Here is a 27,917-nt window from a genome sequence, read left to right as displayed (position 1 = left end):
TGAGAATTTGGAATACTAGTTTTCTTAAGATAAGTATATTTGGACAACTGTTATCTTCTTTTATTTAACTTTGAAGACACGGTTTCTTAAGGAATTTGCATCAATTCTTTCGAAAGAATAATCTTGAAAGGTACATTTAACCCCTTCCACTAAGATTTTTTAACTTTTTTTGGGGGGATTTAGATCACCGGCTTTAGAACTTAAGGGCCAAGAGATGTAGTGGCGGAGTCAAGATTTTTTTTCAAAATATGAAAAAGTTAACATACGAAAAATCAAAGACGATTCAACGCATGCTCTATATATTTGAATTATATATAAATAGTGTAAATCAAAGCATATGTGAACGGTGAACGAATAATAATAAACCAACTTAATGATTGCTACTAAGCTTAATGTAGAAGGCTAGGTAAGATCATAAAATAATGCAGCGCAAATATATTTTATTTATAATGGTGTTTAATGGATTCATAATGTGAATGTGAAGACTTAATATGGGTCCATGAGAAAATATTAAGGCAAGTAATCATACTTGATGGCACATGAAAAATATATCATGATCTTAAAAATTCACTACAAAGCTAATTGGGGGGTTGGGTTGGAGTGGATTCTCAGTATCATTAATAAATATTTTGTTTGAAAAGGTAGTATTTTAATAATTCATAATTAATTATAAGTTTCAACTTTTATTGTTTTTAACCCTTTTTTTACTAATTAGATTTGTTTTAATTTCAATATATTACAATCTTTTGAAATAACTTTTTAGGTTTACTGTTTCGTATATTAACATTTAGTAATAAAGAACGTAAATGTCCCTCTGACAAACGGGAAATGTGAAGGAATTAAAATTATATCCGAATAAATATGACATGATAGTGTAAGAATTGTTTACGATTATTATTTTCTAAAAAAAATGTCGTTTTGTTTTATAGTTAAATTTGTGAAAAGAGGTTAAAGACCAACAAACTAAGGCCGATTAGGTTCATTTTCTTTGAATTAAAATATTTTTTTTTTACAAGTAATTCCTTAAATAGGAAATGGATACTACAAGGGTGGATGGTGGTGGTGGGTGAAGGTGGAGAGGAGATCCTAGGTTTCCTTCATGGAAGATACTAAAAATGAGGAAGAACAAGATAATAATTAAAGCTTTTTGAAATTTTCGATAGCATCTATTATCTGTAAAGCCTTCTTTCATAAATTCAAAAATTTAATTTATCATCTCAATGTGAAACGACGACATGCTTAAATACGAGAAAAACTATCTGATAGCATGTGCCTATGCTCTGACGCCCCACTTGAATCTAATTGGAACAAATAGATATACCATTCAAGATTGATTGTTGAGCTGAGAATCTAATTGGGACAAATAGGCATACCACTTGATTCTTATCGAACAAATGTTCAAGGCTTATTACAACCTATAGAAGAGAGACTTTTTTTGATTCGCTCATTTTACTAAACTAGTAAACTTGTTCGCGCGATGTGAATCGCATTTTATAAATTTGTTATTAATTGAAAAGTCAATTTATAATTATAGTTTTTTTAAAAAAAAAAAAAACACTTTAAATGTTATAAACTATATTAAAAAAAATGCTCCTATTTGATTTGATTTTCATTCAACAATTAAAATTATGTTCAATAAATTTTTAATATGTTAGCTTTCATATAAAATGTGGCTTACAATAATATTTGAATTTGACTTAGTGGAATGAACAAAAAATTATAGGTACTTTAGATAAGTCGAAAATATTACAAATTTATAAATGATAACAATTTCTCAANCTTGAATGCCTGATTCTTACTCCCTCCGTCCACAATTGTTTGTCAGGGTAAGGTCATGCACATTTCTCAAGGAAAATTTAATACAAAGTGTAATTTGACTAATATAACCCTACTATATCAAGAATACCAAAAGTTCACATAACTTTTCAATTGAACTACACAATCATTAAGGGCAGAATTGGAAAAAAGTGACTAATTATTACTTGATTGTTTAAATTGACAATTAATCTTGGACATCTATTTTTAGTATACCTGCCAAACAATTGTGGACGGAGGGAGTATCAAACAAATAAATGTTCAAGGCTTATTACAACCTATAGAAGAGAGACTTTTTTTGATTCGCTCTTTTTACTAAATTCGATTTTACCTAGTATAGTATTTTATTTAAATTCAATGTGAAGAGAGATTTTCACATGGCATTTAATGTTTAATTAATACTAATATTTGAATGCCAAAGAAGCATTTGACCTTAGAATTATGACTTTGACACATTAGTTTTATAATTGGTTTACTTGCCTTGCCAAGTCTTTCCCAATGGTGTCGATGCCACGTTTCTTTTTTTATTTGAATATAACTAATTATAATTAATTTCTACTACTACCATTAATTACTATTTTAAAATTTAATTTGAATACAACAGCTTGTCCTGTTTAATTTTGTTTTTAAAATACTATTTTACGAGGTCTCTTTGTATTTTAAAATTTTTGAATCTATTTTTCAAGAAGAATATACTTCGAAGAGTATTGACTATTGAGATATCCTTCTCATGAATGCATTATTAAAAGGATTTGTTTTACTAGTGTAGAATTTAAAACTTTGGTTACCGACATAAAACTTGAGGGCTAAGATACGATTTCAAATACTCGACTTAATGTCAATCAAGTAAGTAGAAATTATAAGGGATAAGGGTCTGAAAAATACCTCAATTTTGGTCGAATTTGTTGTTGCGATACTAAACTTTCATGAGGACCTATTACCTTCCTAGACTATTTAATACCGTATTTTAAACATATATATTTGTCTACGTGAACATAAAAAATAATGCAAAATTATTAATAGCAATGTGTCCACGTGGACACATATATACCTTTAAAATACACTATTAAATAGTTCAGGGGGTAAAAAATACGGTATTAAATAGTCTAGAGAGGTAATAAGTCCTCATGAAAGTTTAGTATCGCAACAGCAAATCTGACCAAAGTTGAGATATTTTTCAGACTCTTATCCTAAATTATAATATATTATAGTTCAAAATGTCAATAGGACTGATAAAGATAGAGTGATTTTTTTTTTTCATTTAGCTAAATCTTAATGGGTGAAATTGACCCATAAGTATTTTGATAGAAAGTACGTTTTTCATCTCATATTAGTTAGTATTACATTTATCATTTATATATGTCCCTTAAAAAATCAAATACAATTGTTTCTAGCTTTCTTTATAATTTTTTGTACTTCTACTTTATTTTAAAAAGTTGATTTTTTTAGAAAAACTGTTTCTGCTTTCATTTAAAAGCATTTTTACTGATTTGTCATACACTTAATTTTTCAACAAGTTTTTTTTTCTCAAAATAAATATTTCTCACCTCTCAACAACGATGCCAAATAGAATTTGAGCAATCGTATAACATCAACCAATAATTATTACTTGTTGGAACTTGGAACTCTTCAAATCTTATGATATGTAAACGATATTATTAACTTTGAGAATATCTCATATATCAAAGTTAAAATAAGAAAAATATTAATTTTATTTTGATTTTATAAAATAAAAACTAACAATTAATATGAGATGAAAGAAATACTCCCTCTGGTTTATAAAGAATGATCTGCTTTTTTTTAGCCCCCTTTTTGGCAACATTTTAATTTCAACTTTTCGCGTGATATATTTAAGATCACAAAATTAAAACACATTTTAACTCCATGAAATATTCAAAGATGTGATTATTAAAAATACGTTGAGGGCCAAGAGATTGATCATAAAAGCAGATTGCTTTGCGTACGAATCCAACTAATGATTGTTTCTTGGCTTAATATTGACACTTCATTTGAGCCGATTATGTAGTGGCAGAGGCGTATTCAGGATTTTGAGATAATGAGTGCACTGTTATAAAAAGATTGATTTATGATATAAATTTGATCGGTCCGACATTTAGAAAGAAAAATAAAACAGGATAAATATAATTCAAATTTCTAACCTCGCGGAGAGAGGTGCACCCAGTCATAATCGCATTATATGATACTTCAAGTGTAGGTTCACAAACCTATATTTCAATACTTTCTTTAAAATATAACACTACTAAATATGCTCTCGGGAGGGGACCATGGGTTCACGTGAACCTGGTGACCCCCCCTTAGATACGCCTCTGAGTCCAATGTTTTAAAAGGCGTGAACGTGAGGTGAAGCGTTTTATATCGTACGAGGTAAAACGTAAGTTTTGAGACACAGGACGTAAGCTTCATGGATCTATGATGCATAGTATCATGTATATTCAAGTTTTTTAATTTTATTACCAAGAAAATAAGCAAAAGTAAAACTTTCAATGATTTTACAAATAAATTTTAATAAATAATCTATAATATATAGAAAAATATATTATGATTTTTATTTGAGATAGGGATTAATAACTAATAATGAAGAAAAAAAATATTATAATTACTATTTGAGAAATGTCATTACACCAATAACAAAAAATATGATTTAATGCAAAAAAAGATTGAAAAACCAAAAAAAAAAATGTCTAGAGCGTACGATTTTACGTTCAGAGCTTATGGTTTTACGCTCAAGGTTACGCCCCAAATTATAGGATTTGCGCCCTATGAATCTACGTTTTTAATTTGCACCCTGGAGCGTTTTTGATACTCCCCGCCCCGAGACAGCTCACCTCCGAGATTCATCCAAAAATATTTTTGAAAACATTGAGTGCTACAGTGGATCACCAGAAAATGTAGTACAATTGATGAAATCAAGTATCTTTTTCAATCATAATACAATATAAATTTAAATTAATCAAACATCAAAACGAATACAAGACATCTAAAGGAAACCAACCCAAAAAAGGACTAAGGTGGAGCACAAAAACCATTAAGGCCATGTGAGGAAATTTTCATTACTGGTGAGTTTGACACAACCTGGGAGATGGTGCTATATTTCTCTAATTGAACTGTAACCAACTAATACTACTTCTGAATTTAATTAAAGTGGACGTTTTTCTTGACTAATAGGACTCTTTAAAAAGACAATTTACTTTTTAGACGCTCCATCATGTTCCCCTCCTTGAAAATAAGATTCATTTAACATAATTTATAAAATAAAATTAATAACGTAACATAAGTTATAAAAGTTAGTATATGATTAAATTATCTTTCTATCAGTTTTTTTAAAAAAATATTCATTATCTCTCCTCAGAGTCCGACTGCATATTGATTGGTTCGGTTCGGTTTTAAAGTTTATCGGTTTAACTTATTGGTTATCGGTTTGAGAGATGTTAAATTGTTATAGAACCATTAAGATATTGATTTATCGGTTATTGGTTTATCAGTTATTGATTGTTATCGATTCGGTTATCGGCTTCACCTTTAAGATTTGACATAGAAAAAATCATTCAAAATCACTTAGAAACAAGGTGACAAACCAAATGAACCATGCACATGAGTTCATACGTTACATCTTTGCTCAAAAACAAACACTTTTATATTGTAGAATAACCGAGAGTTTGAGACAACAAGAAATAAAAGTAGGAAACCAAACTCTAAGCCAAGGAGTACTTTATATACAAAATGGTATAAATACAATTATTTAATTTGCTATCGGGTTATTGGTTAACCCGTTAAGAAAAAACCTCAAACCGTTAAGAACGGGTAACCCGATAAGAAAAAAAAAATCAAAATTGTTATCAAACCGCTAAACCAATAACTCATTATTGATAAATTAATAACTTTTTTTCGATGCGAGTTATCAATTTCAGTTCGATTTTGAACAGCCCTACCTCAGAACTTAAGTGTTGGATAAATTTGATGAAAAAATAAATTACCATAATGTTTTTCTAATTTTTTTAAAATGACAATTATTTTGAATTAACATAGATAAAGAATAATTACGTATAAGTGGATGCCAAAGAAGGTGTTTGACCTGGAATATGTTAAGATGCATTTCCCAAAGTTGACTTGAATTGGTACAAAAATCCAATGGTGGGAGAAGTGATTTCTCTTCACAAGTCTTCCTATATATGGTGTTGATGAGGTCCTTGTCCTCTTCGTTTTGAATAACTAAAAATTACAATATTTGATTTTGACTTCATTTCTTTTCTTTTCTATTTAGGTGCGAGTGAACGGAAAATAAAATATCTTTTCAAGTAAAAACTTAAAATCATCAATAATATGAGTAGGTTCATGGCCGGTCCAACTCAATTTGTGAATTAATAGGGTTAAGTTGCAATTTTCAAAGTCATTTAAGAATAAATTTTTTAGCCCCGTCCGAATAAGCTCATTGACTCGTAAGCTTGAGCAATGGGGGTTGGAGCAGCCCATAGACCAAATAAAAAGATCATTAAAAAATAACAATAAAATAGAGTATTAAAAATAACGAGAGAACTCCAAATTTAAAGTCTTAAACCATCATATATATAAATATTACAAGGTCCAAAATTCCAAATATAAATCAAGATATTTGCATAGAATGACAATGATTTCAAATTAAAGTCATACAACTAAAATCTTTTGTTGAAGTTAAACTTAATAAGTGTTGGGTATTTGTCTTGAAGTTTCTTTTCATAATTAAATAGATTTTCTTTTTCCTAAAAGGAAAACACAAAGTCTCCATATTTGGCTAGTCATTTTCTTATAGGAAAAGAGTTAGGACTCCGTAAATAGAGGCTCGTTCATTCTAACTTAATCTGCATTCACAATGTAGTCCTAAGGGCTTTGAGAGTTTCGGTTATAGAAGAATTTGTGGGACACAAGTGATACGTTATGTACTTGCGTGAACCTCTTTGTATTCCGAGTTAATTGGGTGAGGTTATTTCTCTTGATATTTTGTACTCTCATATTTATATAGTGAATTGCTTATCTCCTTTGTGGATGCAGGTCGATTGACCACACCACATTAAATCTTTTTGTATTATGATATATTTCCAGTTTGTCTTCTTACTCATGGCCTTTCGTGATTTGCTTTGTTTGCTTCCATATGACACCTAATTATTTCGATCCTAACAATAAGTAAGTATTATTAAGATTATTTTATTATTAGATTTGAGACCTGATTAACAAATAGTAACACTATATAATATTGTCGTATCGATATTTGTGTTAACATTTCATTAAAAAAAAAAAGAACTAACCCAACGTGGACAGCACATGTAGTAATGAATTGGCTGACTATTCTGGCTTACCAAAATAATGAACTAGCTTAATCTACCCATTAAATTTCAAAGCTGGTGTGAATTAACCCGAATTGAATGAATTGAACCATATTACATCTCTAATTTTAGGTGGCTTAAGTCATTTGTAGCCACTTAAAGTTATTCGCATATTTCACTTGAATATTTTATCTCACGTTTGTTCTAATTGAAAACCTTTATTAGTAAAAAAAATACTTATTAAACATTTTTTGACAATCAACTAAAAATAGAAATTGTCTGTCATACACTCGCGATGACATGACATAGTAACTAATAAGAATAAGACATGTGGCCTTGGGCCCATAATAACAATTAAAAATAAAATCAAATCAAAATTGTGTNCCCCCCCCCCAAAAAAAAAGTAAAAACCTTTCTCCTCATTTAGGGGCGACTCAACAAGATTGGAGGCCTAAAGTCAAACCTTAAAGAGGAATTGTTAGCATTATTCTATAAGCAATATATGTATTAGGAAAAAAATCAAGTCTTTTTATTTGATTGAGTATTTCCATTAAATCATTATCTTCTACTTGTATTGTTTCTCTTAATATATATATATGGTTTCCCACTCGGTGTTCGGAACCCACATTGGAGCTCCGACTAAATTCTGATCGAGCTCTGGAGAGCCCATTCGGGGGTGGCGCTCCCAACATAATTTTGTCCATACCCAGGGCTCGAACCCGAGACCTCTGGTTAGGGTGAATCACTCCCACCATAATAACAAAAGTTCAAGAAAAATTATAAAATAAAGTTAGAATAATAAAATCTGGCTCACGAATTTGATGAGTTGATATAACAATATTGAAATAGTGTCGCGTTCCTTCAATATAATGATTGTTTGTTGCACTTCTTAAGATTTTGAAGAAGACACTGAAAAGCAATTTTTGTTCTTTTTTAACTCGTAAGCAACATCAAATCATTTTTTTTTAGGAGAGAGTTCAATATTGAGAATAAAAATAATAAAATAGAGAATAAAAAAGATGAGTATAAGGTCAAACTTTTAGGAGATAAATTTAAGGAAATTATTTTCAAAAAGTGTTTCATTCCCTTAGAAAAGTGGGGAAAACTAACAGTTATTTTGTTTTATTATACTTCTTGCATGGTTTTTTTAATTTAAAAATACATATAATTTTAAGTAATATGTATAACTATTTTTTTTTAAATTGGGAGCCCCCAAAAATATGGGGCCCCAAGCAATAACTTTAATGGCCTAGTGGTTAAGACGGACATGTCCTTATTTTCTTCTTTGCCAAAGACTCCAGGCACCCACCTACCCCGACGTTCATCCTTCCCCATTTTTTTCTTTGCTAGTACACAACCGCCTCCGATTGAAACCACCCACACTCCGAAAATCATCCTCACCCCGATAATCTCACACCTACCTCCTCTCCTTTAATGATTTCAAAGAAAATAATTTCAGATATGTATTAGTCTTGTCGAAAAAAATGGAGTTTCGCCGGAATTATTTTTGACTCATTTTAATTTTTATTTTTGATGAAATTCTCTTCTATAACTCAAACGAAAATCTTTATCAGTAAATTCTTTTGATTTTTTGTGTTTTGACTAGTTATTAGTATTTAATTGATGCTTTTTCGATGAAGAGAACAATGGCGACTATATTGATGATGGCGACATGATTCTAGAAAGAAAGAAAGAATGAGGGAAAAGGCATAAATTTCCCCCTAAACTTGTACCGAAAAGTCAGTTACACGCTTAAACTATATATTACGGCGACCTATTACACACCTAATCTTGTTCAAAGTGATATTAATACTCCCTCAGAACGTGACATGACAAAGAAAGTGTGTTCATCTTGGTAAGGTGCGTGAGAAGAAAAAAAAATACGTTAGAATGAAAAATTTGAACACATGGCACTAATAATATATGCGTGAGTATAATTTTTAATGTATTAATTATTTCAATTTTCTTTCTTTTTAATCTTTTTATTGGTGGCCCCAATCTCTTTAAAGCATTTACATTTTTCTTAATTTTGAGTTGTTCTTCTTCTTAAGGAATCACTAGATTTGAACAATGGAAGCACATCCAACACTCTACCTTAAAGAGGAACTCATAAAAAGAAATACAAAGGAGTGGAGAATATGATGACTTCCAAAGAAAAGTTAATAATTTTCAACTTAAAATTCATAATTTTTCCGTTCGAACTCGCCGGAGGATTCACCGGAGAAGATTACCAAAAAATAATTACGAGAAAGATAATGATTTCTATTGAAAATCTTATAACATTTAAGCATAAAATTCATGATTATATTGCCTAAATTTATCAAAAGTTCATCGAAGAAAATGATTTCTCCATCTTTGTCTTCTCTATTCTCGCCGGAGCACTACCTACAATCACCACAATATCCATTTTATGTCTCAAATCATCAATAGCATATTTGATTAATCATTACACACAAAGAATACAAATGAAATGCTTGATTTACATATTAGTTATCAAGTTTTTTACAGATCTGAAAATTTTATTTGTTCCACCGGCAACAATGGTGTTGCCCATCGCCTATCGCCAACATCTCTTAACTTCATAATTGACTTACTAACTTCTATTTTCTCTTCAAATTTTTATTTTTTTTCCTTCAATTTATGAGCAATGGAGAAGAAGAAGAAATAGATTTTAAAAAGAGAAATGTATGGTGAGAGGAGGAAGATGCCCAAATCTTTATTCTTTTGCAAAATNCTCTTCTATAACTCAAACGAAAATCTTTATCAGTAAATTATTTTGATTTTTTGTGTTTTGACTAGTTATTAGTATCTAATTGATGCTTTTTCGATGAAGAAAACAATGACGACTATATTGATGATGGCGACATGATGCTAGAAAGAAAGAAAGAATGAGGGAAAAGGCATAAATTTCCTCCTGAACTTGTACCGAAAAGTCAGTTACACGCTTAAACTATATATTACGGCGACATATTACACACCTAATCTTGTTCAAAGTGATATTAATATTCCCTCAGAATGTGACATGACAAAGAAAGTGTGTTCACCTTCCTTAAGTGCGCGGGAAGAAAAAAAATATGTTAGAATGAAAAATTTGAACACACGGCACTAATAGTATATGCGTGAGTATAATTTTTAATGTATTAATTATTTCAATTTTCTTTCTTTTTTAATCTTTTTATTGGTGGCCCCAATTTCTTTAAAGCATTTACATTTTTCTTAATTTTGAGTTGTTCTTCTTCTTAAGGAATCACTAGATTTGAACAATGGAAGCACATCCAACACTCTACCTTAAAGAGGAACTCATAAAAAGAAATAGAAAGGAGTGGAGAATATGATGACTTCCAAAGAAAAGATAATAATTTTCAACTTAAAATTCATGATTTTTCCGTTCGAACTCGCCGGAGGATTCACCGGAGAAGATTACCAAAAAATAATTACGAGAAAGATAATGATTTCTATTGAAAATCTTATAACATTTAAGCATAAAATTCATGATTATATTGCCTAAATTTATCAAAAGTTCATCAAAGAAAATAATTTCTCCATCTTTGTTTTCTCTATTCTCGCCGAAGCACTACCTACAATCACCACAATGTCCATTTTATGTCTCAAATCATCAATAGCACATTTGATTAATCATTACACACAAAGAATACTAATGAAATGCTTGATTTACATATTAGTTATCAAGTTTTTTACAGATCTAAAAATTTTATTTGTTCCACCGGCAACAATGGTGTTGCCCATCGCCTATCGCCAACATCTCTTAACTTCATAATTGACTTACTGACTCCTATTTTCTCTTCAAATTTTTATTTTTTTCCTTCAATTTATGAACAATGGAGAAGAAGAAGAAATAAATTTTAAAAAGAGAAGTGTCTGGTGAGAGGAGGAAGATGCCCAAATCTTTATTCTTTTGCAAAATTGAAGAAAATATCAAGAGATAAAGATTTTTAAAATTAAAAAAAATATTATTTATGTATGAAAACGTGTGTACAACACTTCTTTCTACAGAAGTGAAATTGTCTTCGGAAGGGGATATTAATATCACTTTGAACAAGATTAGGTGTGTAATAGGTCGCCAATATTGTTTGAGTGTGTAACTGACTTTTCGACACAAATTCAAGGGATAACTTATGCCTTTTCCGAAAAATGAAGGATTGGATGGAAAAGAGGTGTGTCGAGGGATGGTGACAAAGGAATTCGCTTGATGACAATATTGGATTGAGTAGTGAGGGAAGACAAATTGGGGAAGATGATACTAGGGTTTTTTAAAAAAAAAATTATATGTAAGTTATAATATTTCTAATGTTGATGTCCATTTTTGATTGGTCTGCAAAAAAAAGTATATGGTTTCACGCACTTGATGTGTAATACACTCATGATGCCATGTCACCAAAAAGTATTTAATAGGTACATATTTTGAATGGTAAAAATGCTCAATAGGTGTCTAAGTGAATTATGCGAACAACTTTAAGGGACCGTAACACGACTTATGTTGAGTTGATTCTACTACTTATATATAAGTGTGGATAACCACATAGATGATGGTTAACATGTCTGTAACACCTGTGTAGTTCCACACTTACATATATATTTGTCTATTTATTTTTTCTTTCGTTTAATTTGTTTGTCTTATTTTTTAATTTTTTATATATTTAAAAAAATATGTAAAAATACTATAAATCATTATAATTGACAACTTAAAATATTTGTAAAAAAATCATATAAAAAATTCAATTGCTTATAAAAAAATGATTGATTCATACAATAAATCTATTTGTGTCACATAAAATGAGATAAAAGAAGTAACAAGTATTATTTAATTTGGAAACTACGTAAAAAATATTGTAAATCTCAATAATTAACAACATTTGATTGACTCTTGAATTTCTATATGTGCTACATATATTGGGACAAGAGAAGTAACATATATTATTTAAAAATTACGTAAAAAATACTATAAATTACAATAATTAAAAAACTTAAAATATTTAAAAATTATATTAAAATTTAATTAATTCTCTAAATTTGATCTATATCACATAAAAAAAGATAAAAGAATAACAGATATTAAACTTCGGCTAGCACGGACATTTGTGTCTAGTAAACATATAAAGGTGTATATATGAATGCAAGTGGGCAATTGGACCAAAATGTCAAATTACTTGTGCTGGATGCAACAATCACTACAACATATGTTTTGTTATCATTTTTGTTTATTCCAACAATGGTTTATCCTTTAAAGAAAAAATTATCATTCAAATATTCCACAACTTTTGGACACCTTCTTTACGATTCTCCTGATTTCTTGTATCTTTGGTTTATCTTTTATTTAATTAATATTTGAATTATAATTTAAGCACAGGACTATTATTCTCTCCGTTCCATATTAGATGGACACTTTTAACTTTATATGGTGATTAAAAAATCATTAATACATTGGAAGACTTCATCATTTTGCCCTTCGTTTATATCAATGCACATTAAAATTAATGAGAAAAAAAGGAAGTGCAGTAATCTAGAAAGCATTAATTGTAGGGGTAAAATAGAAAAAAATTAATTAATTTTATCTTAATTTAGTAAGTGCTCAAGTAATATGGGACAAACATTTTTAGTAAGATGCCCATCTAATATGAGACGTAGAAAATAGCAAAAATGAAAAAATGAAATAAAAAATGAAAATTGGAGTCATTAATAGAGATTGTCATGTCAAGAAAATTGAATTATACCCTTAACATTAAATGATATATTAGTAATGTTGAGATTAATTATGCAAGAATAAAAGCAGAAAATAACTAGTAATTCCATATCAAATTGCATACCAATATCAACCTATATATAGTGCATCTCATCATTTTGGTAAAATTGTGCTACTGCTATTACTAGTTGACTATGAAAAATTATAAACATAGGGTGTGTTCGGTAAGGAGAAAAATATTTTTCAGGAAATATTTTTTGATTTTTCTATGTTCAATTGATCAAATATTTAAAAATTATTTCTTCTGGGTCATCCTCACCCTCTTAAGATTCCTCATTTTCCGCCCACCTATGTAGCCCTCACGCACCTCTTAACCACTTCATATAGTATTTATTTATATTATAAGCAAATACTTTAAGAGTAATATTTTTTATTTATATATGGAACACAAAAAAAAAGTAAATTAAAAAATCCACATATTTTTCTAAAAATTATTTTCCTTCACGGAAACACCTCCATAGTTTAGGGTTTTGAAATGGTCACTAGTCACCTCTCTAGAGTGTGCAACAAGCCCTATAACTTAGTTATGTGATTATGTTTGACTCGATACAGTTTTCAAAATAATTTAAAAGTTGTCATGAGGTTTCTATAATTATAATAATAAAAATGTATTAATAACAAGTATTATCAAATATTTAAAAAGTTGTTCTTGTAAGAAGAAATAATAATAAAAAGTATCACATAAGATTTTAATCAAGTAGGGAGAGGAAAGGGAAGTAAGCATACGGAGATTATAAGTGAGCAACAGCTAGTGCTAGATTAGGATAATGTTTACCCGTAAAACGGTACAGTTAAAATTTAAGAGAAATTATGGAATAAGGTAAAAATATCAATATATTTGTAGAAAATAGCTATAATTTTAAAAATTACAAAAAAATATTATGTTGTTTTTATAGCAAATTTTCTTCCTTGCCCCTCTCTCTCTCTTCGGCTATTAATAAGAAATCTTTTCAAATGTATTATGTAGCATTGTATTCAATCAAATAAGGTGAGAGTTTATATTTTATATCAATTGTGTTAGAAAAATCATATTTGTTTTTGTATTCATACGATGACAATATGTGTTCATCTTCCATGTTTAGGGGTGGCAGAATAGGTAATTTATAGGGAAAATTGTACAGAATAACAAACATTTAAACCATATTAAATGTTATAGCTACTGTTAAGGGAAATTCTAATTCGCAACTACAATTACGCCCTATTTTGCTATTCGTCTTATTTGTATAATTCGTCTGATTTGTATAAATGAAGAATTTGTATAATTCAGTTCCCGATTTGTATAAATCCAAAATTTTATATATGTTTACCCTAGCTATTGTATACGATTTATGAAAAAATCATAATAAATTACCTTGTGTGTATATTGGTAAGCGAAATATACAAATGAAGTTCTAAAATTTTTCTAAATGTATAAATATAGAATTCATATATACGTACAACCCTATTTATATATTCGCAAGTGAAATATACAAATGGGCAGAAATATATAAACCGCAACCTCCATAGCAAACGGAATTAGAGCTATGAAGCGTAATTATCAAAAATATAGCTATAGAGTCTTATTATGTCTATTATGTTTGTTATTTCTAAAATGTTCTCTAATTTATGAGTATCCACTCATATTTATCCATTTTAAATGGGTTGAGTACCCAACTCATTTAAAATGGATAAAAATGACTAATACTCCTACTATCCATTTAAAAGCGGGTAGTTAAATGGGTAAAAAAATGTTCATTCTTAAAAGAAACATCCTTAAACTATACCATCAACTTAAACTACATCCTTAAATTATTTTTCTTAACAAAAAACATCCCTCAATTATTTACAATTTGACAACTTTCATCCTTTTGTTAAAATTTATCAAAAATTAACAAATTCTTCACAACAAGATGTACGGTTCACACTACTCTCAACAAATTAAACTCCTTAAATCACCCCAATAAACCAATTATGTTCATTCTACATACATCTAAAATAATATTATAACTTTTTTTAGTAACAACGTTTTGCATTGTCTTCCTTTTAATTAACAATTTTATTTTTATTTACTTTTCATTTGATTTGATGTCAAAGAATTATCAATGGAAATGTTTTCTTTCATTGAATCTGCAAAAAGTGGTGTCGATCGGAGACTTTTACTCTAATAATTGAAAATGAAACTTAGTAGTGATCAAAATTAGTTGAATCTTGATCACCTCAATTATCAATATGCTCCAAATCTAACGACATTTTGACTTTGCAAGGTGAAGATAGTGTGAACTTAAGCTCCAACTTCATTCAATTGGTAAAGGAGAAGAGCAAATCATGTCTCCTCGTAGACTAACACCGTCCTAACATTGATTTTTTTAACAGTAAACATGAGTCTCAATTTTTATTTTTATTTTGGATGTTTTTTCCAACCGGTAATAATATTATAGAACTTTTTTATGAGAATAGTATGAATTGCATATGTTTTTGTGTGGAATTCGTTAATTTTTTGACAAATTTTAATAGAGAAATGAAAGTTGTTAAGTTTTAAATACTTGGAGGATGTTTTTTTTGTTAAGAAGGATAATTTAAAGATGTAATTTAAATTGAGGATATAGTTTAAGGATGTTTTTAGCCAAAAACTCGAGGATGGGGTGGTAAGAAAAACCTCTAAAAAGAATTATTTTTTTTATAAAATGGGTGCGGGGTCTAGTAGAGCTGGGGGGGGATGGTAGGGGAAGGGTGGGGTGATAAAAAAAACTTTAATTTTTTTTATTATTAAAAAATAAACTAACATTCTTTTTACATTTTTTTGGGAGAGGCGGCTGGTAGGAAGTGTGGTGTGATAAAAAAAAACTTTAAAAAGGTTTTGTGTTTAAAGCTATTAACTAAATCCCTACTATAATATGGGTATTCATATTATTCATTGGGTAACTCATTTTTAATCATTTAAAATATGAGTCTAGCAAAGTACTTTGTTCATTTTTGTTCAACTCATTTTCGATCGACTCATATTCGACACGACACGCTCGTTCACTCCTAATTTTATCCAATATAAGAGAGGATGAATACAGTTATATTCATTGTATTTCGAATACAATTGATACAAAATACAAAACAATTATGCATTAAATAAAAAATGAGGCTCATTTGAATATTATCATTTTACTTGCAATTGTGGCGTCCGTGTATATTTATAATTTATTTCGTTTGTTTTGATTTGTCCACTTAAAATTTTATGTCTCTTAAGTTATGATTAATATGAGTATTCTACAACAATAATCATATGAATTGATATATAATGATAAACCNATTATTCATTGGGTAACTCATTTTTAATCATTTAAAATATGAGTCTTGCCGAATACTTTGTTCATTTTTGTTCAACTCATTTTCGATCAACTCATATTCAACACGACACGCTCGTTCACTCTTAATTTTATCCAATATAAGAGAGGATGAATACAGTTGTATTCGTTGTATTTCGAATACAATTGATACAAAATACAAAACAATTATGCATTAAATAAAAAATGGGGCTCACTTGAATATTATCATTTTACTTGCAATTGTGGCATTTGTTTTTATTTGTCCACTTAAAATTTCATGTCTCTTAAGTTATGATTAATATGAGTATTCTACAACAATAATCATATGAATTGATATATAATGATAAACCTTGAAAATGATTTGAAATAAGTAATTAATGTTGAGGATAAAATATAGAATATAAAAAATAAAAACTTCTTCATGATATGCTAAAAAGTGAAAAGTAAAAGTAAAAATATATTTTTAATATAGTGGACAATAGATGTAAATGGAGGGATTCTACTATATGTCAATGGTAAGATTCACCCAAACATTCAAAAACGAAGAAAATTTTGTTTAGCAACTCCGTATTCTTTTTGTTGACATTAAAAAAAATTTAAAAAAATGTTTGTGCGGTCGCTCATTTTATTTAGCTTTGAAGTTATTTGTTTGACTATAAAAATTACGATTCATATTTTCTTCAAAAAAAATTTTAATCCAAAGTTAAGTGTGCTTGGGCGAGAGTAGTACTAGGATGGTGACACCTGAGAAGTCCTCGTGTTGCATCCCTCTTTTTTGTCGAAATTCGAATGTGAAAATTTAAATATTTATGTTGCAAATTTAGAAAACAACTTATAGTTTATTTTCTAACTCACTTCTAAAATAGCAGTACATTCAAATACAAAAAATATTTCAAAATTGTAAAAAAATAAAATACATAATCAATTATTATAAAAAAATTGAGGAATTTTTGCATATAGTCACTCAAAAATAACTTAATTATGCTTCATAACTATAGTTTGCTAATTACGATTCGTAGTTACATGTTAGAGAGAGGAAAGAGACGAGTGAGATTGGGAGAGAGAAGAGAGACGAGCGAGAGAGGACAGGGAGTGGAGAGAGGCGAACTATAGTTGTATATCTATCAGATAATTGTATATATGTTGGTATACATATATATTTGCCTGACATTAAGTCTAGTCGAAAATAAGTACTTTAGAAGCTGAAGTTATGTCTGACATTAAGTTGGAAGATATTATGATACGGAAATATATATTTATGTTGCGTTAGAAAATGATTTCTTAGGAGAGACATAATTGAAGAGCAAGACGAAATAGGGGCTCAAAGTGCAAATGAGCCNAGCGAGAGAGGACATGGAGTGGAGAGAGGCGAACTGTAGTTGTATATCTATCAGATAATTGTATATATGTTGGTATACATATATATTTGTCTGACATTAAGTCTAGTCGAAAATAAGTACTTTAGAAGCTGAAGTTATGTCTGACATTAAGTTGGAAGATATTATGATACGGAAATATAAATTTATGTTGCGTTAGAAAATGATTTCTTAAAAGAGACATAATTGAAGAGCAGCACGAAATAGGGGCTCAAAGTGCAAATGAGCCAACACATAAAATTCAAAATTCTTGGTGATTTGGCATAGGCAAATGTAAGAGTTAAAGATTAGGAGTTCATTTACAACCTGCAACCAACACTATCCTCGGTAGCGTAGTCATTCAAACTTTAATTTCACCACCTATTATTGAAGAAAATGATTAAAATTATTACAGAGGGGCATATAATTTCAAGCAAACTTGTCAGTATGCTAACTCTTTGAATAGCAACATCAAAATAATGTGCGATCCTGATCAAAACTCTACAAATCCAGACTGTTGCACTTTCCACATATAACTAATAGAGACATTGATACTTGCAAAAAGTCCTACATTTAAAAATTTGAAACTACATAAACAATGAAGTGTATACAAAAGCGTGCAACAAGTCCTTGAAGCTTGGTTTGACTTAGCATCATCATAATGTAAATGACTCCTTATTTTTTGTGATACTTATTCACTGAGTAGCTCTGATGAGAGAGAATATTAAGAGGTATTGGAAAAATGTGGACAGTTTAAAACAGGTATCAAAGAACATTTTAAGTTATTGATGCAATAATTATTTTGCAATTATAATTATTAATAATCTTTTGCATTGGGAAGAAAATAAGTGCATGTTAAATAACGACAGAATATGATTTGTCGCTAATCACTGTTTAATATACATATAAAATTAAGAGCTTCAAAAGTCTTTGTTTTAGTTTTTTTTTTTTTTGTTATGACTCAAAATTAAGAATACTACACTTATAAGGACCATGGTTTACCGGTTGTTAATTACTACGTAGTATGTTTACTCAAGAGACCGATTTAAGATGTTAATCGAATTTATTGTTTTCATTTTGAATTATACATATTAAAAAAAGTTAAAATATTAAACATATAGTAAGATCAGACACATTTTAAAACTAGTTGTTGATGTCGGAGTATCACCTCTAAAAGTTTAAATACTCAATTATATATGATCTTCTCGAGATAAAAAAAACACTAGGTGATGTTTCTATATGTTGTAGTCTTAGTCGAAAAGAGTTATTTGATATTTGTTTCTGGTGGATTGTGATAGATATTCCTTTAAATTAGTCGATGTACGTACAAGCTTATCTAGCTTTCACGATTTTAATATAATGATCTTCTCAGCAAGCTTTTCATGAAGCATGTAGAATATTTTTTAATAATAAATTCAAAGTGAGGCTTGAACTCACGACTCTAACTACTTTGATAGAACCATTTTAAATTGAATTATCATCTCATTTAAATTATTAAAATAAACATAGGTATATTTACTCAATTATTTATTCTTCACTCTAGACATACCAATGTGACTCTAGATTCTGAATTTGTCTGTAACGTTATATAATATACAGGGATAGTAGCGGAGGTGAAGACTTGCGAGTCGCAGAGCCACCGGTTCAAGGGGTTATGCTTCAATAAGTGGAAGTGTAGTTTCATTTGCAGTATGGAGAGGTTTAGCAGCGGCCATTGCGGTGGACTCCGTCACTGTTGCTTCTGCACCAAACAATGTTAATTAATTAAGATTTTTTATTGGAGTTATTATTAATTATAAGTGTTTTGCTATGTTATATGAATTAATGTCATGAAATAAAAAAAATTAATTATCGACCATTTGAACCTCAAGAAATAGAATTGTTCTTTTTTCTTGTGGAGTTAATGGTTGCTATGATTAATGTTATTGTCAACTTTTGATTTCAAGTTTATTTTTTTTTAGTTTGAATGGTTATTATCTGTTGTAATATATTGTATTGTAATTGTTTGGATTGAATTTAAATTTTATTGTATTATATTATGTTATGTAAAAGCGTAAAATTTCATTTTATGTGAATATTGTCCCGATGAAAGCAATGGCTTTAGACCTTCAACTTTTTATGGTCTCATTTTAAATTAATATTCCCTTCGCTCATTGTATATGAAATAATTTCACTTTATATGGAGTTGGAGTAGGAGTTTAAGAAAGAAAACTATAGTTGAATTTTGTGACTTAAAGTAAATTATGAAATTCTGTGTGACGATAAATTATTTTATTAATGATGAAAAATACACTTAAAGTATAATGTTTTTTATGAATTTCATATCTGAATTATAAAATATGCAAATTTCGTATTCGAACTATCACTAAATGTTTATTAAAACACATCTCTTTGTTTTTAAATATAAAAATGCAGAAAATAATTATTCGTGTGCCTCAATTTATATGATTCACCTCAAATCAATTTATATAACTTCAGTTTTATTTTTAGCCAATTCTAAAAAATATATCACATTTCTATATTTAATAATAATTTGACTTTGAAATATTTATTCTATTCTTAATTAAAATAAAGAAAAGAATCAAATATACTATCGAACTTTGAGAAAATGATCATATATGCTATTTGTTAAAAAAATTGGTTTATCTATGCAACTCCGTTTGACAAAACGCTCATCCACACCATTATTTTTTAATTAAAAATAATATTGATTTTGCAAATTCACTTTTTATATGTGATCAATTATAATTCGATCACGTCATTAAAAATGTTCAAATATGTCATTAAAAATAAGTTAGATGAAATTTCATATTTGAGCCTTTTTTCAATAAAAAAATAATTATATTATAACCACATAAATAACTTATTTTAGATCATAAATTTTGTTTTTCATAATATAAATTAAGACGGAAAAACGGAGTGAGACGAAGGGAGTAGTTGATTGACTATAGGAGAAATGGAGCAAAGGGTTAATTCAGAACCGCCGGCAGAAAACCAGAAGAAGAAAAAGATGGCGGAAGATGAAGGGAAAACAATTGCAGAAGGAGAAAAAATTGAAGAGATGAAGCCATGGGAGCAGCATTCTGCTGTGATAAGCATCCCTCGTTTCGATTACAACGCTTCTTCTTCCTTACTCCGCCATTCGCATTCTGGGTTTCTCATTACATGCCCAATCAGTCAGTTTTCCTTTCTTCGATTTTTCAATTTCTTGAGTATTTGGGATTAAAAGATTTTTCAATTTTGTTTATTTTAGAACCTCTGCTGAACTTGTATTGGATTGAAAAAATTCAGCTGATTGGATAGTTAGGGTACTGACAGTTTAGGATTGAGGAATAGTTGATAGATTGAAATTGGTTTAGCTTTTCAAGTATATCTATTAAGGGACTGGAATTGTGTGGAAAATGGTGTTCTGTTGAATAAAGATTCAGTAGATTTCTTCTTATATTGAAAAAAAATGGTGTCGCGAGCTGAGAATCATGAGCTCTTAAGATCAAATATCAGCAAAAACACTAGGTGATTTCTTCTCGTGTGTCCAAGTAGGTGACATAGTTACTTGTTACCTGTGCTAGTGGGAGATAGCAGGTACCCAAGGAATAATTGATCCAACTGATTCATGGATTGAGGAATAGTTGATTGATTGAAATTGAATTAGTTTTTCAAGTATATTAGTTAGGGGACTGGAATTGTGTGGCAAATGATATGCTATTGAATAAAGATTCAGTAGATTTCTTCTCATATTGAATAAAGATTCAGTAGATTTCTTCTCATATTGAAAAAGAGAAGTATTCTTGCTGGATAAAATGTGTCCATTTTCCTGTACTCAAGGGTGTGGCGCTGAGGTTGTGAGCTGAGAATCATGAGGTAACAGGATCATTTCTCAACAAAAATACTAGGTAATTTCTTCCCATGTATCCCCAAGTAGCTGACAGGGTTACTTGTTACCTGTGTTGGTGGGAGATAGCAGGTATCCCAAGGAATAATTGATCCCAACTGATTTTGAAATGAGGAATAGTTGATTGATTGAAATTGATTTAGCTTTTCAAATAAATGAGTTTGGTAGTTGATATTGTGTGGCAAATGGTGTGCCGGGTGAATGAAGATTCACTAGATTCCTTCTTACACTGGAAAAGAATGTAACCTTTCTAGCTAAGATGTGTCCACTTCTCTTTATTCTTTTTGTTTTTAGCAGCTGCTTAAACTTTGGAAACTTTGGAAAGGTTTATGTGGTAGTATTTGTCTGTTAAAAAGCTACCTTTGGGTACCCTCTTCAGGTAGTTATTATGCAAATTTCTTCAAAAACTAGTTGTTAGTTGGGTACCGTTTGTTCAAAGTTAAAGGGCTTCGTTTTTGGGCCACATCTTTTGAACATGTGACATTATCTTGTTGGCATTGAATTTGACATGTCACTTGACACATGGCATTATTTTGGGCCTAAAGATGGAATGGACCTTCAGCTTGAATGTTTGAGTGCTTGTAGAATATAGAAGAGGTGAGAAAGCGAAAATATCTTAAATTCATGAAGTTAAGCAACTTGTGGAGCTTGTTGGTTACACTGTTATGTTGGTGTGCTTTTGCCTCCTAGTATGAAGTTCATTAAAAATCATCTACTATTCTCAAGGAGAAAATTGTAAAATATACTTAACTAGACACTTTCGGCTCAAATTTTGGATTTTTTTCACGTGTTCTCAACCGCCTATTACGTAGATAAGTTAACCACTATAATATATTACCTCCTTTAATTTAACAAATCAGCGTAATTTGAACAAGCATGAGGTTTTACAACTTATTGAGACTAATGCATATAACTAAGGGATGCTTCAAGCGGTTGATTTATCTGTGGAATGGGCGCTTGACAACATGCGCAAAAGTTTTTCCAAACTTTAAGTTGGAAGTGTAGGAACACATCATCATCTAGTTAGGTCCTCAATCGAAACAACCTGTAGTTCGAGTGTCTAACTGAAATTAACTGGCAAGTTTTAGGGACTATCGATGTGTTCCGCCTTAGATAAAGAATGTGTCTCATGAGGTCTCGGGTTCAAATCCCAGCAAAGAAAGAAAATGTTGGGTGATTTCCTCCATATGTCCTTGTCTTTGGTGGACAAAGTCACCTGATTATTATTGTTGGTAGGAGGTATTCCTTGAAATTAGTCGAGGTCCGCAAAATCTGATCCAGACACCATGATATTAAAAAAAAAAGTGTCTTTAGTGCTCTATGACTAAAAGGTCTAATCCTGTGTTGGATTTTAGTTAAAGGTAGGATTCTTTTCTTAAACTTTGAACTTATTTCTTAAAATGGATAAGTGAACAACTCCATTACTTGCCTGATAATCACAGCTACTGTTTATAGCGTAGCATGTCATAATACAAAAAGTTTATTTGTTTACTCTTTGGTATTCCTAAGAGTTTTTTTCCTTTTGTCCTCAGAGAGGGAAAAAAGTGCAACGAAAGAAGCTATAAGTATCCTTGAAAAGGTTATTTGTTTACCTTTTTTTTTGGTATTTTCAGTTCTTTTATTTATTTTGTTTCAAAAAAGTTCTGGACAAGTGATCTTTGATTTTGTTTTTCCATTGGATCTGAAATATGCACCTTTCTGGTGACTTACAGCTGGCTATGGAAACCTTATTCATTTCTATTCAAATGGTCTTTAAGTTTCCATTAAAAATCCATGTTATTTTGTATTGCACCTATAAGTTGGTGTTAAATTATCTTTGCGACCCTTGTGTTGGAAAGAATGCTAAATATAGTTGTTGCCGTTTGCCTGTCAGTATATTGTTTCAAATCATGATGCTAAGCGAAGGAAAACATGCATGGATGATGCTAATGAAGAATGTAAAGGATCAAGAGAAGGTGCAGCTAATGAACATGTGAATTTGGGTATTAATGCTTCTTCAACATTTTGATATCTGTGTGGACTTTTTTTTTTGTTAGTGTTGATAGTAGGGTGTGTATGACACAAATTAGGGCAGAAGGTTAGTGGAAGCAGGGTGTTGTCTTGTCTTGCTGTCCGTTCATATTAGAGTTGTAGTATTGTCCCTATAGTTTCTTGTCCTTCGATTGCTGTTCCTATGTGTTGTGCCTTGTACCTCAATTATCGTATTGTTTTGTTGTAGTTTATGTTTTGTTACTATTTGTTGTTTTTGTTATTATCTGTTGTTTCTTGTACTTCCGTTACTTTTAGTTCGGGACTGCGTTTGATTGTTTTTTTGTTGAGCGGAGGGTCTATCTGAAACAACCTCTCTACCTCTGAGGTAGGGGTAAGATTTGCACACACTCTACCCTCCATAGACTCCACTTTTGTGGGATTACACTAGGTATGTTGTAGTGTTGATATCTGTGTGGACTTACTGATACAAAGGTTTACTAGGAAGTGTCAAACAGTTCTTTGTTTTCCCCATGCAGAATCTGGTACTTCTATGGAGAAAAGTGACATTCTCTCACTCGTTAAGTTAACGAGAAGTGGATTAGTTCTCTTTAAATTTCCATTCGACAAGTCTCCAGCAGTTGTTGACATCGTTTCGCAGATTTTTCAATCCCTAGAATCTGGAATATTGAAGTCTCCTCTGTGAGTTGCTCTCGATCAATTTTTGAGCTCTTATCTACATGTAATATTGCTTTATGTGGTTATGTTCGTGGTCTTTCTCATTATAGTAGGACACAATTGTCTTTTCTTCTTTCTATCCTTTCTTGTCTCAAAGATTACTTCTAATACCGAAGAAACTAAGATGATCATGACTTTTATCATGTTATGCAGTTGGTGCAATCGGATATTACCAATTCAAGGTACATGCTGTTTAGATGAGAAGGATCTTAAGAAGATTGTGACAAAGCTTGTTGAGCAGTTTATGAACAATAGGCAGAAGGAGACAGGAAACACTGTTAAGGTAAATCTTGACTTTCGTAACATTGTGGTACCAGCTAATCCCAAGTTCTCTTACATGAGTATTACGTTCAGTAGCTCAACCATTTTTTCTTGTTTTTCTATTACATCGAATTGAATTTGAGTAGTATGTTCAGTAGCTCAAGCATTCTGCTCTCTGTGGGTCGATCATTCTTATATAACTTGTAGAACTAATGACATTATAGTTTGCAGTTGGGTATAACAGGAGAGGGATTGAAGAAACCGAGATGAAGAATCTAAGAAACACTTCCAGTGATCCTGATATATTTGCTTTGTTGGATCGCAAGAAATGCTTTAGCGTCGTAGCAGCAGCAGTGAAAGAAGTCGTCCCAGATTCGATAGTGGATTTGAAAGATCCAGAGGTTAAAACTATTTTGTCGTCAATGACAAGTTATAAGCGTTTTACTTCCTCTGTATCTTTAATGTACTGAATGTAGCTTCTCTTTTGCAGATCTGTGTGCTTGTTGAGGTACTTCCACTGTCTGGAGTACCAGATAGGACAGCCATAGTTGGTGTATCAGTTCTTCCACGAGCACTTGTTACTACAAAGCCTCGACTCTGCATCAAGGCCTTAGTCTCGGATACAAAAGAAACGAATAAGAAGAAACGATAACGGTCTCTTCAAGAACAGGACGTATATTTGAAATTTTCTGTCTGTTTTTGTTATTTTGCTAGTAGGAAGAGTATAGAGAACTTATAGTACTTTTTATTTTTAGTTGTGTTTAATAACTCGGTGTATGCCCTACTGTACTCTCTCCATACATAAATATCGTTAGTTCTTGTTTAAGCTTGAAGTTAGTAGTATGAATGATAAATTTGAGGTATCAGTTACCACATGACATTAGTTGAGGTGTGCGCAAGCTGTCCCAAACACCATGACATTATGTGCACTTCTACTGTATTGATATTTCTGCAATTTTCTCGTGCATGGATTAATGTTTGCTGTTTTATAAAGAAATAGGTTAAAACTTTCCTTAAGAAAATCTGTGTGTCTTTCAGGAGCATAGGATGCGCCTTGGACAGAAGGCTATATTTCATCTTGAAGGTATTGCATAACCTTTTAATTAGAAATTAACTGTGAGCATTATCAGAAAACAGCTTTGACTGGCTGCTTTGTAGTGATTGAGCTCTATTTTCTCAGATACTGATTTTTTATGTTACCTTTACTTGATCTCTCAGTTGTTTATGCTCTCATAACATTGTTTGAAATATAAGTTGCTGTAAGTAACTTATAAACTACAATGGTGGATCTATTGTTCATGCTTCTGTGATTTCTTGTATGCTTTTTTAAATTTTTAAGTGAACTTAATTTTTGAATGCTGGTGTTGTTCTATTCGTCTAAGAGCTTTGGAATGTTTCTTTTGAAAAATCTTCTGCCACATATTTGATTTGTAGATAGGATTTGCACATGACTAGTTCAGTCTGAAGGGGTTAGTAGGATGCTAGTATTAAAGGGATTTTATATTTATATTTGGATAGTGAGCTGATCTGAGCAGAATCCTGGGAGAACATCACGCGTAAAGAAGCAGTTGGATTATTTATTGTTCAGGTCGATAATCCAAGGAAATGGGCGACTGACGATGTATACAATGTCTTGTGTGATAAGAATGTGCCACCAAGGGGTAAAGGTAACATTTATAAAGTGATTGTCAGACCAATTATGTTGTATGGGGCATAGTGTTGGCCGGTCAAGAATTCGCGCGTCTAGAAGATGCAAGTAGCAAAAATGAGGATGTTGAGATGGATGTGTGGGCATACTAAGAGAGATATGATTAGGAACCAAGAAATTCCGGGAGAGGTGAGAGCATGTGAAGTGGAGATGCACAGATGCCCCAGTGAGGAGATGTGAGACGTTGGCTATGGTAGGTATGAGGATAGGTAGAGGTAGGCCTAAGAAGTAGTGCGGAGAGGTGATTAGATAGGATATGATACACGTGTAACTTACTGCATACATGATCTTAGATAAGAGGGTATGGAGGTCGAGGATTAGGGTAAAAGGTTGATAGGTAGTTGAACGTTGACTAGTTTTCCTTATCAGTATTGTTCTAATTATTACTTTTCTACTATCTTATTCTTTGTTTTATTACCACCTGTTGTTTCCTCTACTTCGGTTACCGTATTTTTTGTTGTTGCTACTGCTCTCTTCTACTTTATTTTTACCATGGCTTCTTTACTACTGTATTTCCTTTCTATACTTATTATTATTATGCTTTACTTGAGCCTGAGGGTCTATCGAAAGCAACCTCTTTACCTTCACAACATCGGGGCAAGACTGCGTACACACTACCATTCTCAAACCCAAGTGAGATCACACTAGGTATGTTGATGTACCTCCCTTGGGATGCCAAGGCAACTTCTAGAATATGCATTATACTGAAAGGAAAATAAGATTTATCTTTGCTTGGAGATAGGGATGATTCTCATTCAACCTGTAAATATTTGCATGTATTGTACTTGTATCATGATTGTAATTTATTTATTTTTGAAATTGGTAAATTGTTTTCATTCAGCATTAAGGCTATGCTGGCCACCTCCAAAACGTTTACAAAAAAGAAAAGAGAGATACTTACAAAGAGCCTATAAAATCCACTGGTTGGATTTCCTCTTCTATACTCTGTTCTTTACACCAAAAACCTAGTGAAGTAATAACTTTCCACTTAATCTTCAAAATAGAGGATTCTTTTCCTTCTAAGATCCTCTGGTTCCTCTCCTTCCAAATGGTCCACCAAATGCAGGCTGGGACTGTCCTCCACCATCTTTTTTGGCTTTTGCTTCCTCCTCTTTTGATCCAACAGCTAAGCAAGTCTGCAGTATGTTTAGGCATGATCCAGTTGATTCCAGCAATGGAAGTGAACATAGCCCAAACTTGTGTCGTTACTTTGCAATGCATGAAAAGGTGTTTGCTAGTTTCTTGTGCCTCCTTGCAGAGGAGGCATCTAGATGCTATGATGGACCCCCTTTTTTGCAATGCCACATGTATCAAGCATGCTTTCCTAGCTACTAGCCAAGTGAAGCATTTTACTTTATTAGGAGTCACACTCTTCCATATAGTATTCCAAGGTCCAGTTGACCTGCCTGCAGCTACACTCAGTCCCCTTTTGTATACTCTGTTAACAGTGAAAATTCCATCATTGTGGTGCCTCCAAATGAGTTTGTAAGGGGAAGGTGAGGATTACAATTCCAGAACCAGTCCATGTGTATGGGTAGGGTGAGAAATTATTATAAGAACTCGGTGTATGCCCTACCGTACTCTCTCCATACATAAATATCGTTAGTTCTTGTTTAAGCTTGAAGTTAGTAGTATGAATGATAAATTTGAGGTATCAGTTACCACATGACATTAGTTGAGGTGTGCGCAAGCTTTCCCAAATACCATGGTCATCCAAAAAAAGAAAGATGATTTTCAGTTTGTCAAAAAAAATCATTTGATTTTAGTGCATAAGGAATATAAAAAAATTGTAGGTCGAGGAATGT

At 31.0% G+C, this 27,917-nt stretch overlaps 2 protein-coding genes across 4 annotated transcripts in view; both read left to right on the top strand.

Moving 5' to 3' along the window:
- Positions 1 to 27,917, top strand: part of LOC125873319 (hydroxyacylglutathione hydrolase 2, mitochondrial-like) — a 195,157-nt gene that overhangs the window by 101,154 nt on the left and 66,086 nt on the right. The gene's annotated exons all lie outside the window — the stretch shown is intronic.
- Positions 20,474 to 25,711, top strand: LOC125873318 (uncharacterized). Of its 3 annotated transcripts, none has more exons than XM_049554231.1 (8): positions 20,474 to 20,721; positions 22,970 to 23,016; positions 23,311 to 23,419; positions 23,945 to 24,107; positions 24,297 to 24,426; positions 24,629 to 24,805; positions 24,895 to 25,058; positions 25,443 to 25,711. In XM_049554231.1, exons 1-7 carry the CDS (start codon positions 20,502 to 20,504, stop codon positions 25,054 to 25,056), a joined length of 1,008 nt encoding a protein of 335 aa, XP_049410188.1. In that variant the 5' UTR covers positions 20,474 to 20,501; the 3' UTR covers positions 25,057 to 25,058; positions 25,443 to 25,711. The 3 variants fall into 3 exon arrangements, with proteins under 3 accessions (XP_049410188.1, XP_049410187.1, XP_049410186.1); XM_049554230.1 differs by having other exon boundaries at positions 24,895 to 25,077; XM_049554229.1 differs by lacking the exon at positions 25,443 to 25,711 and having other exon boundaries at positions 24,895 to 25,121.

The sequence above is a fragment of the Solanum stenotomum genome, chromosome 8, assembly GCF_019186545.1.
Source record: "Solanum stenotomum isolate F172 chromosome 8, ASM1918654v1, whole genome shotgun sequence".
NCBI classification, from domain to species: Eukaryota; Viridiplantae; Streptophyta; class Magnoliopsida; order Solanales; family Solanaceae; genus Solanum; species Solanum stenotomum.
Note: the sequence above shows the minus strand (reverse complement) of the source record. Positions and strands in the feature narration are given on the sequence as shown.

Excerpts from the sequence above, each read along its gene's own strand:
- LOC125873318 (XM_049554231.1), top strand. The coding sequence starts at position 20,502 with ATGGAGCAAAGGGTTAATTCAGAACCGCCGGCAGAAAACCAGAAGAAG. Across the intron at positions 20,722-22,969 it reads TCTCATTACATGCCCAATCA|AGAGGGAAAAAAGTGCAACG; the intron begins GTCAGTTTTCCT and ends TTTTGTCCTCAG. Across the intron at positions 23,420-23,944 it reads TAATGAACATGTGAATTTGG|AATCTGGTACTTCTATGGAG; the intron begins GTATTAATGCTT and ends TTCCCCATGCAG.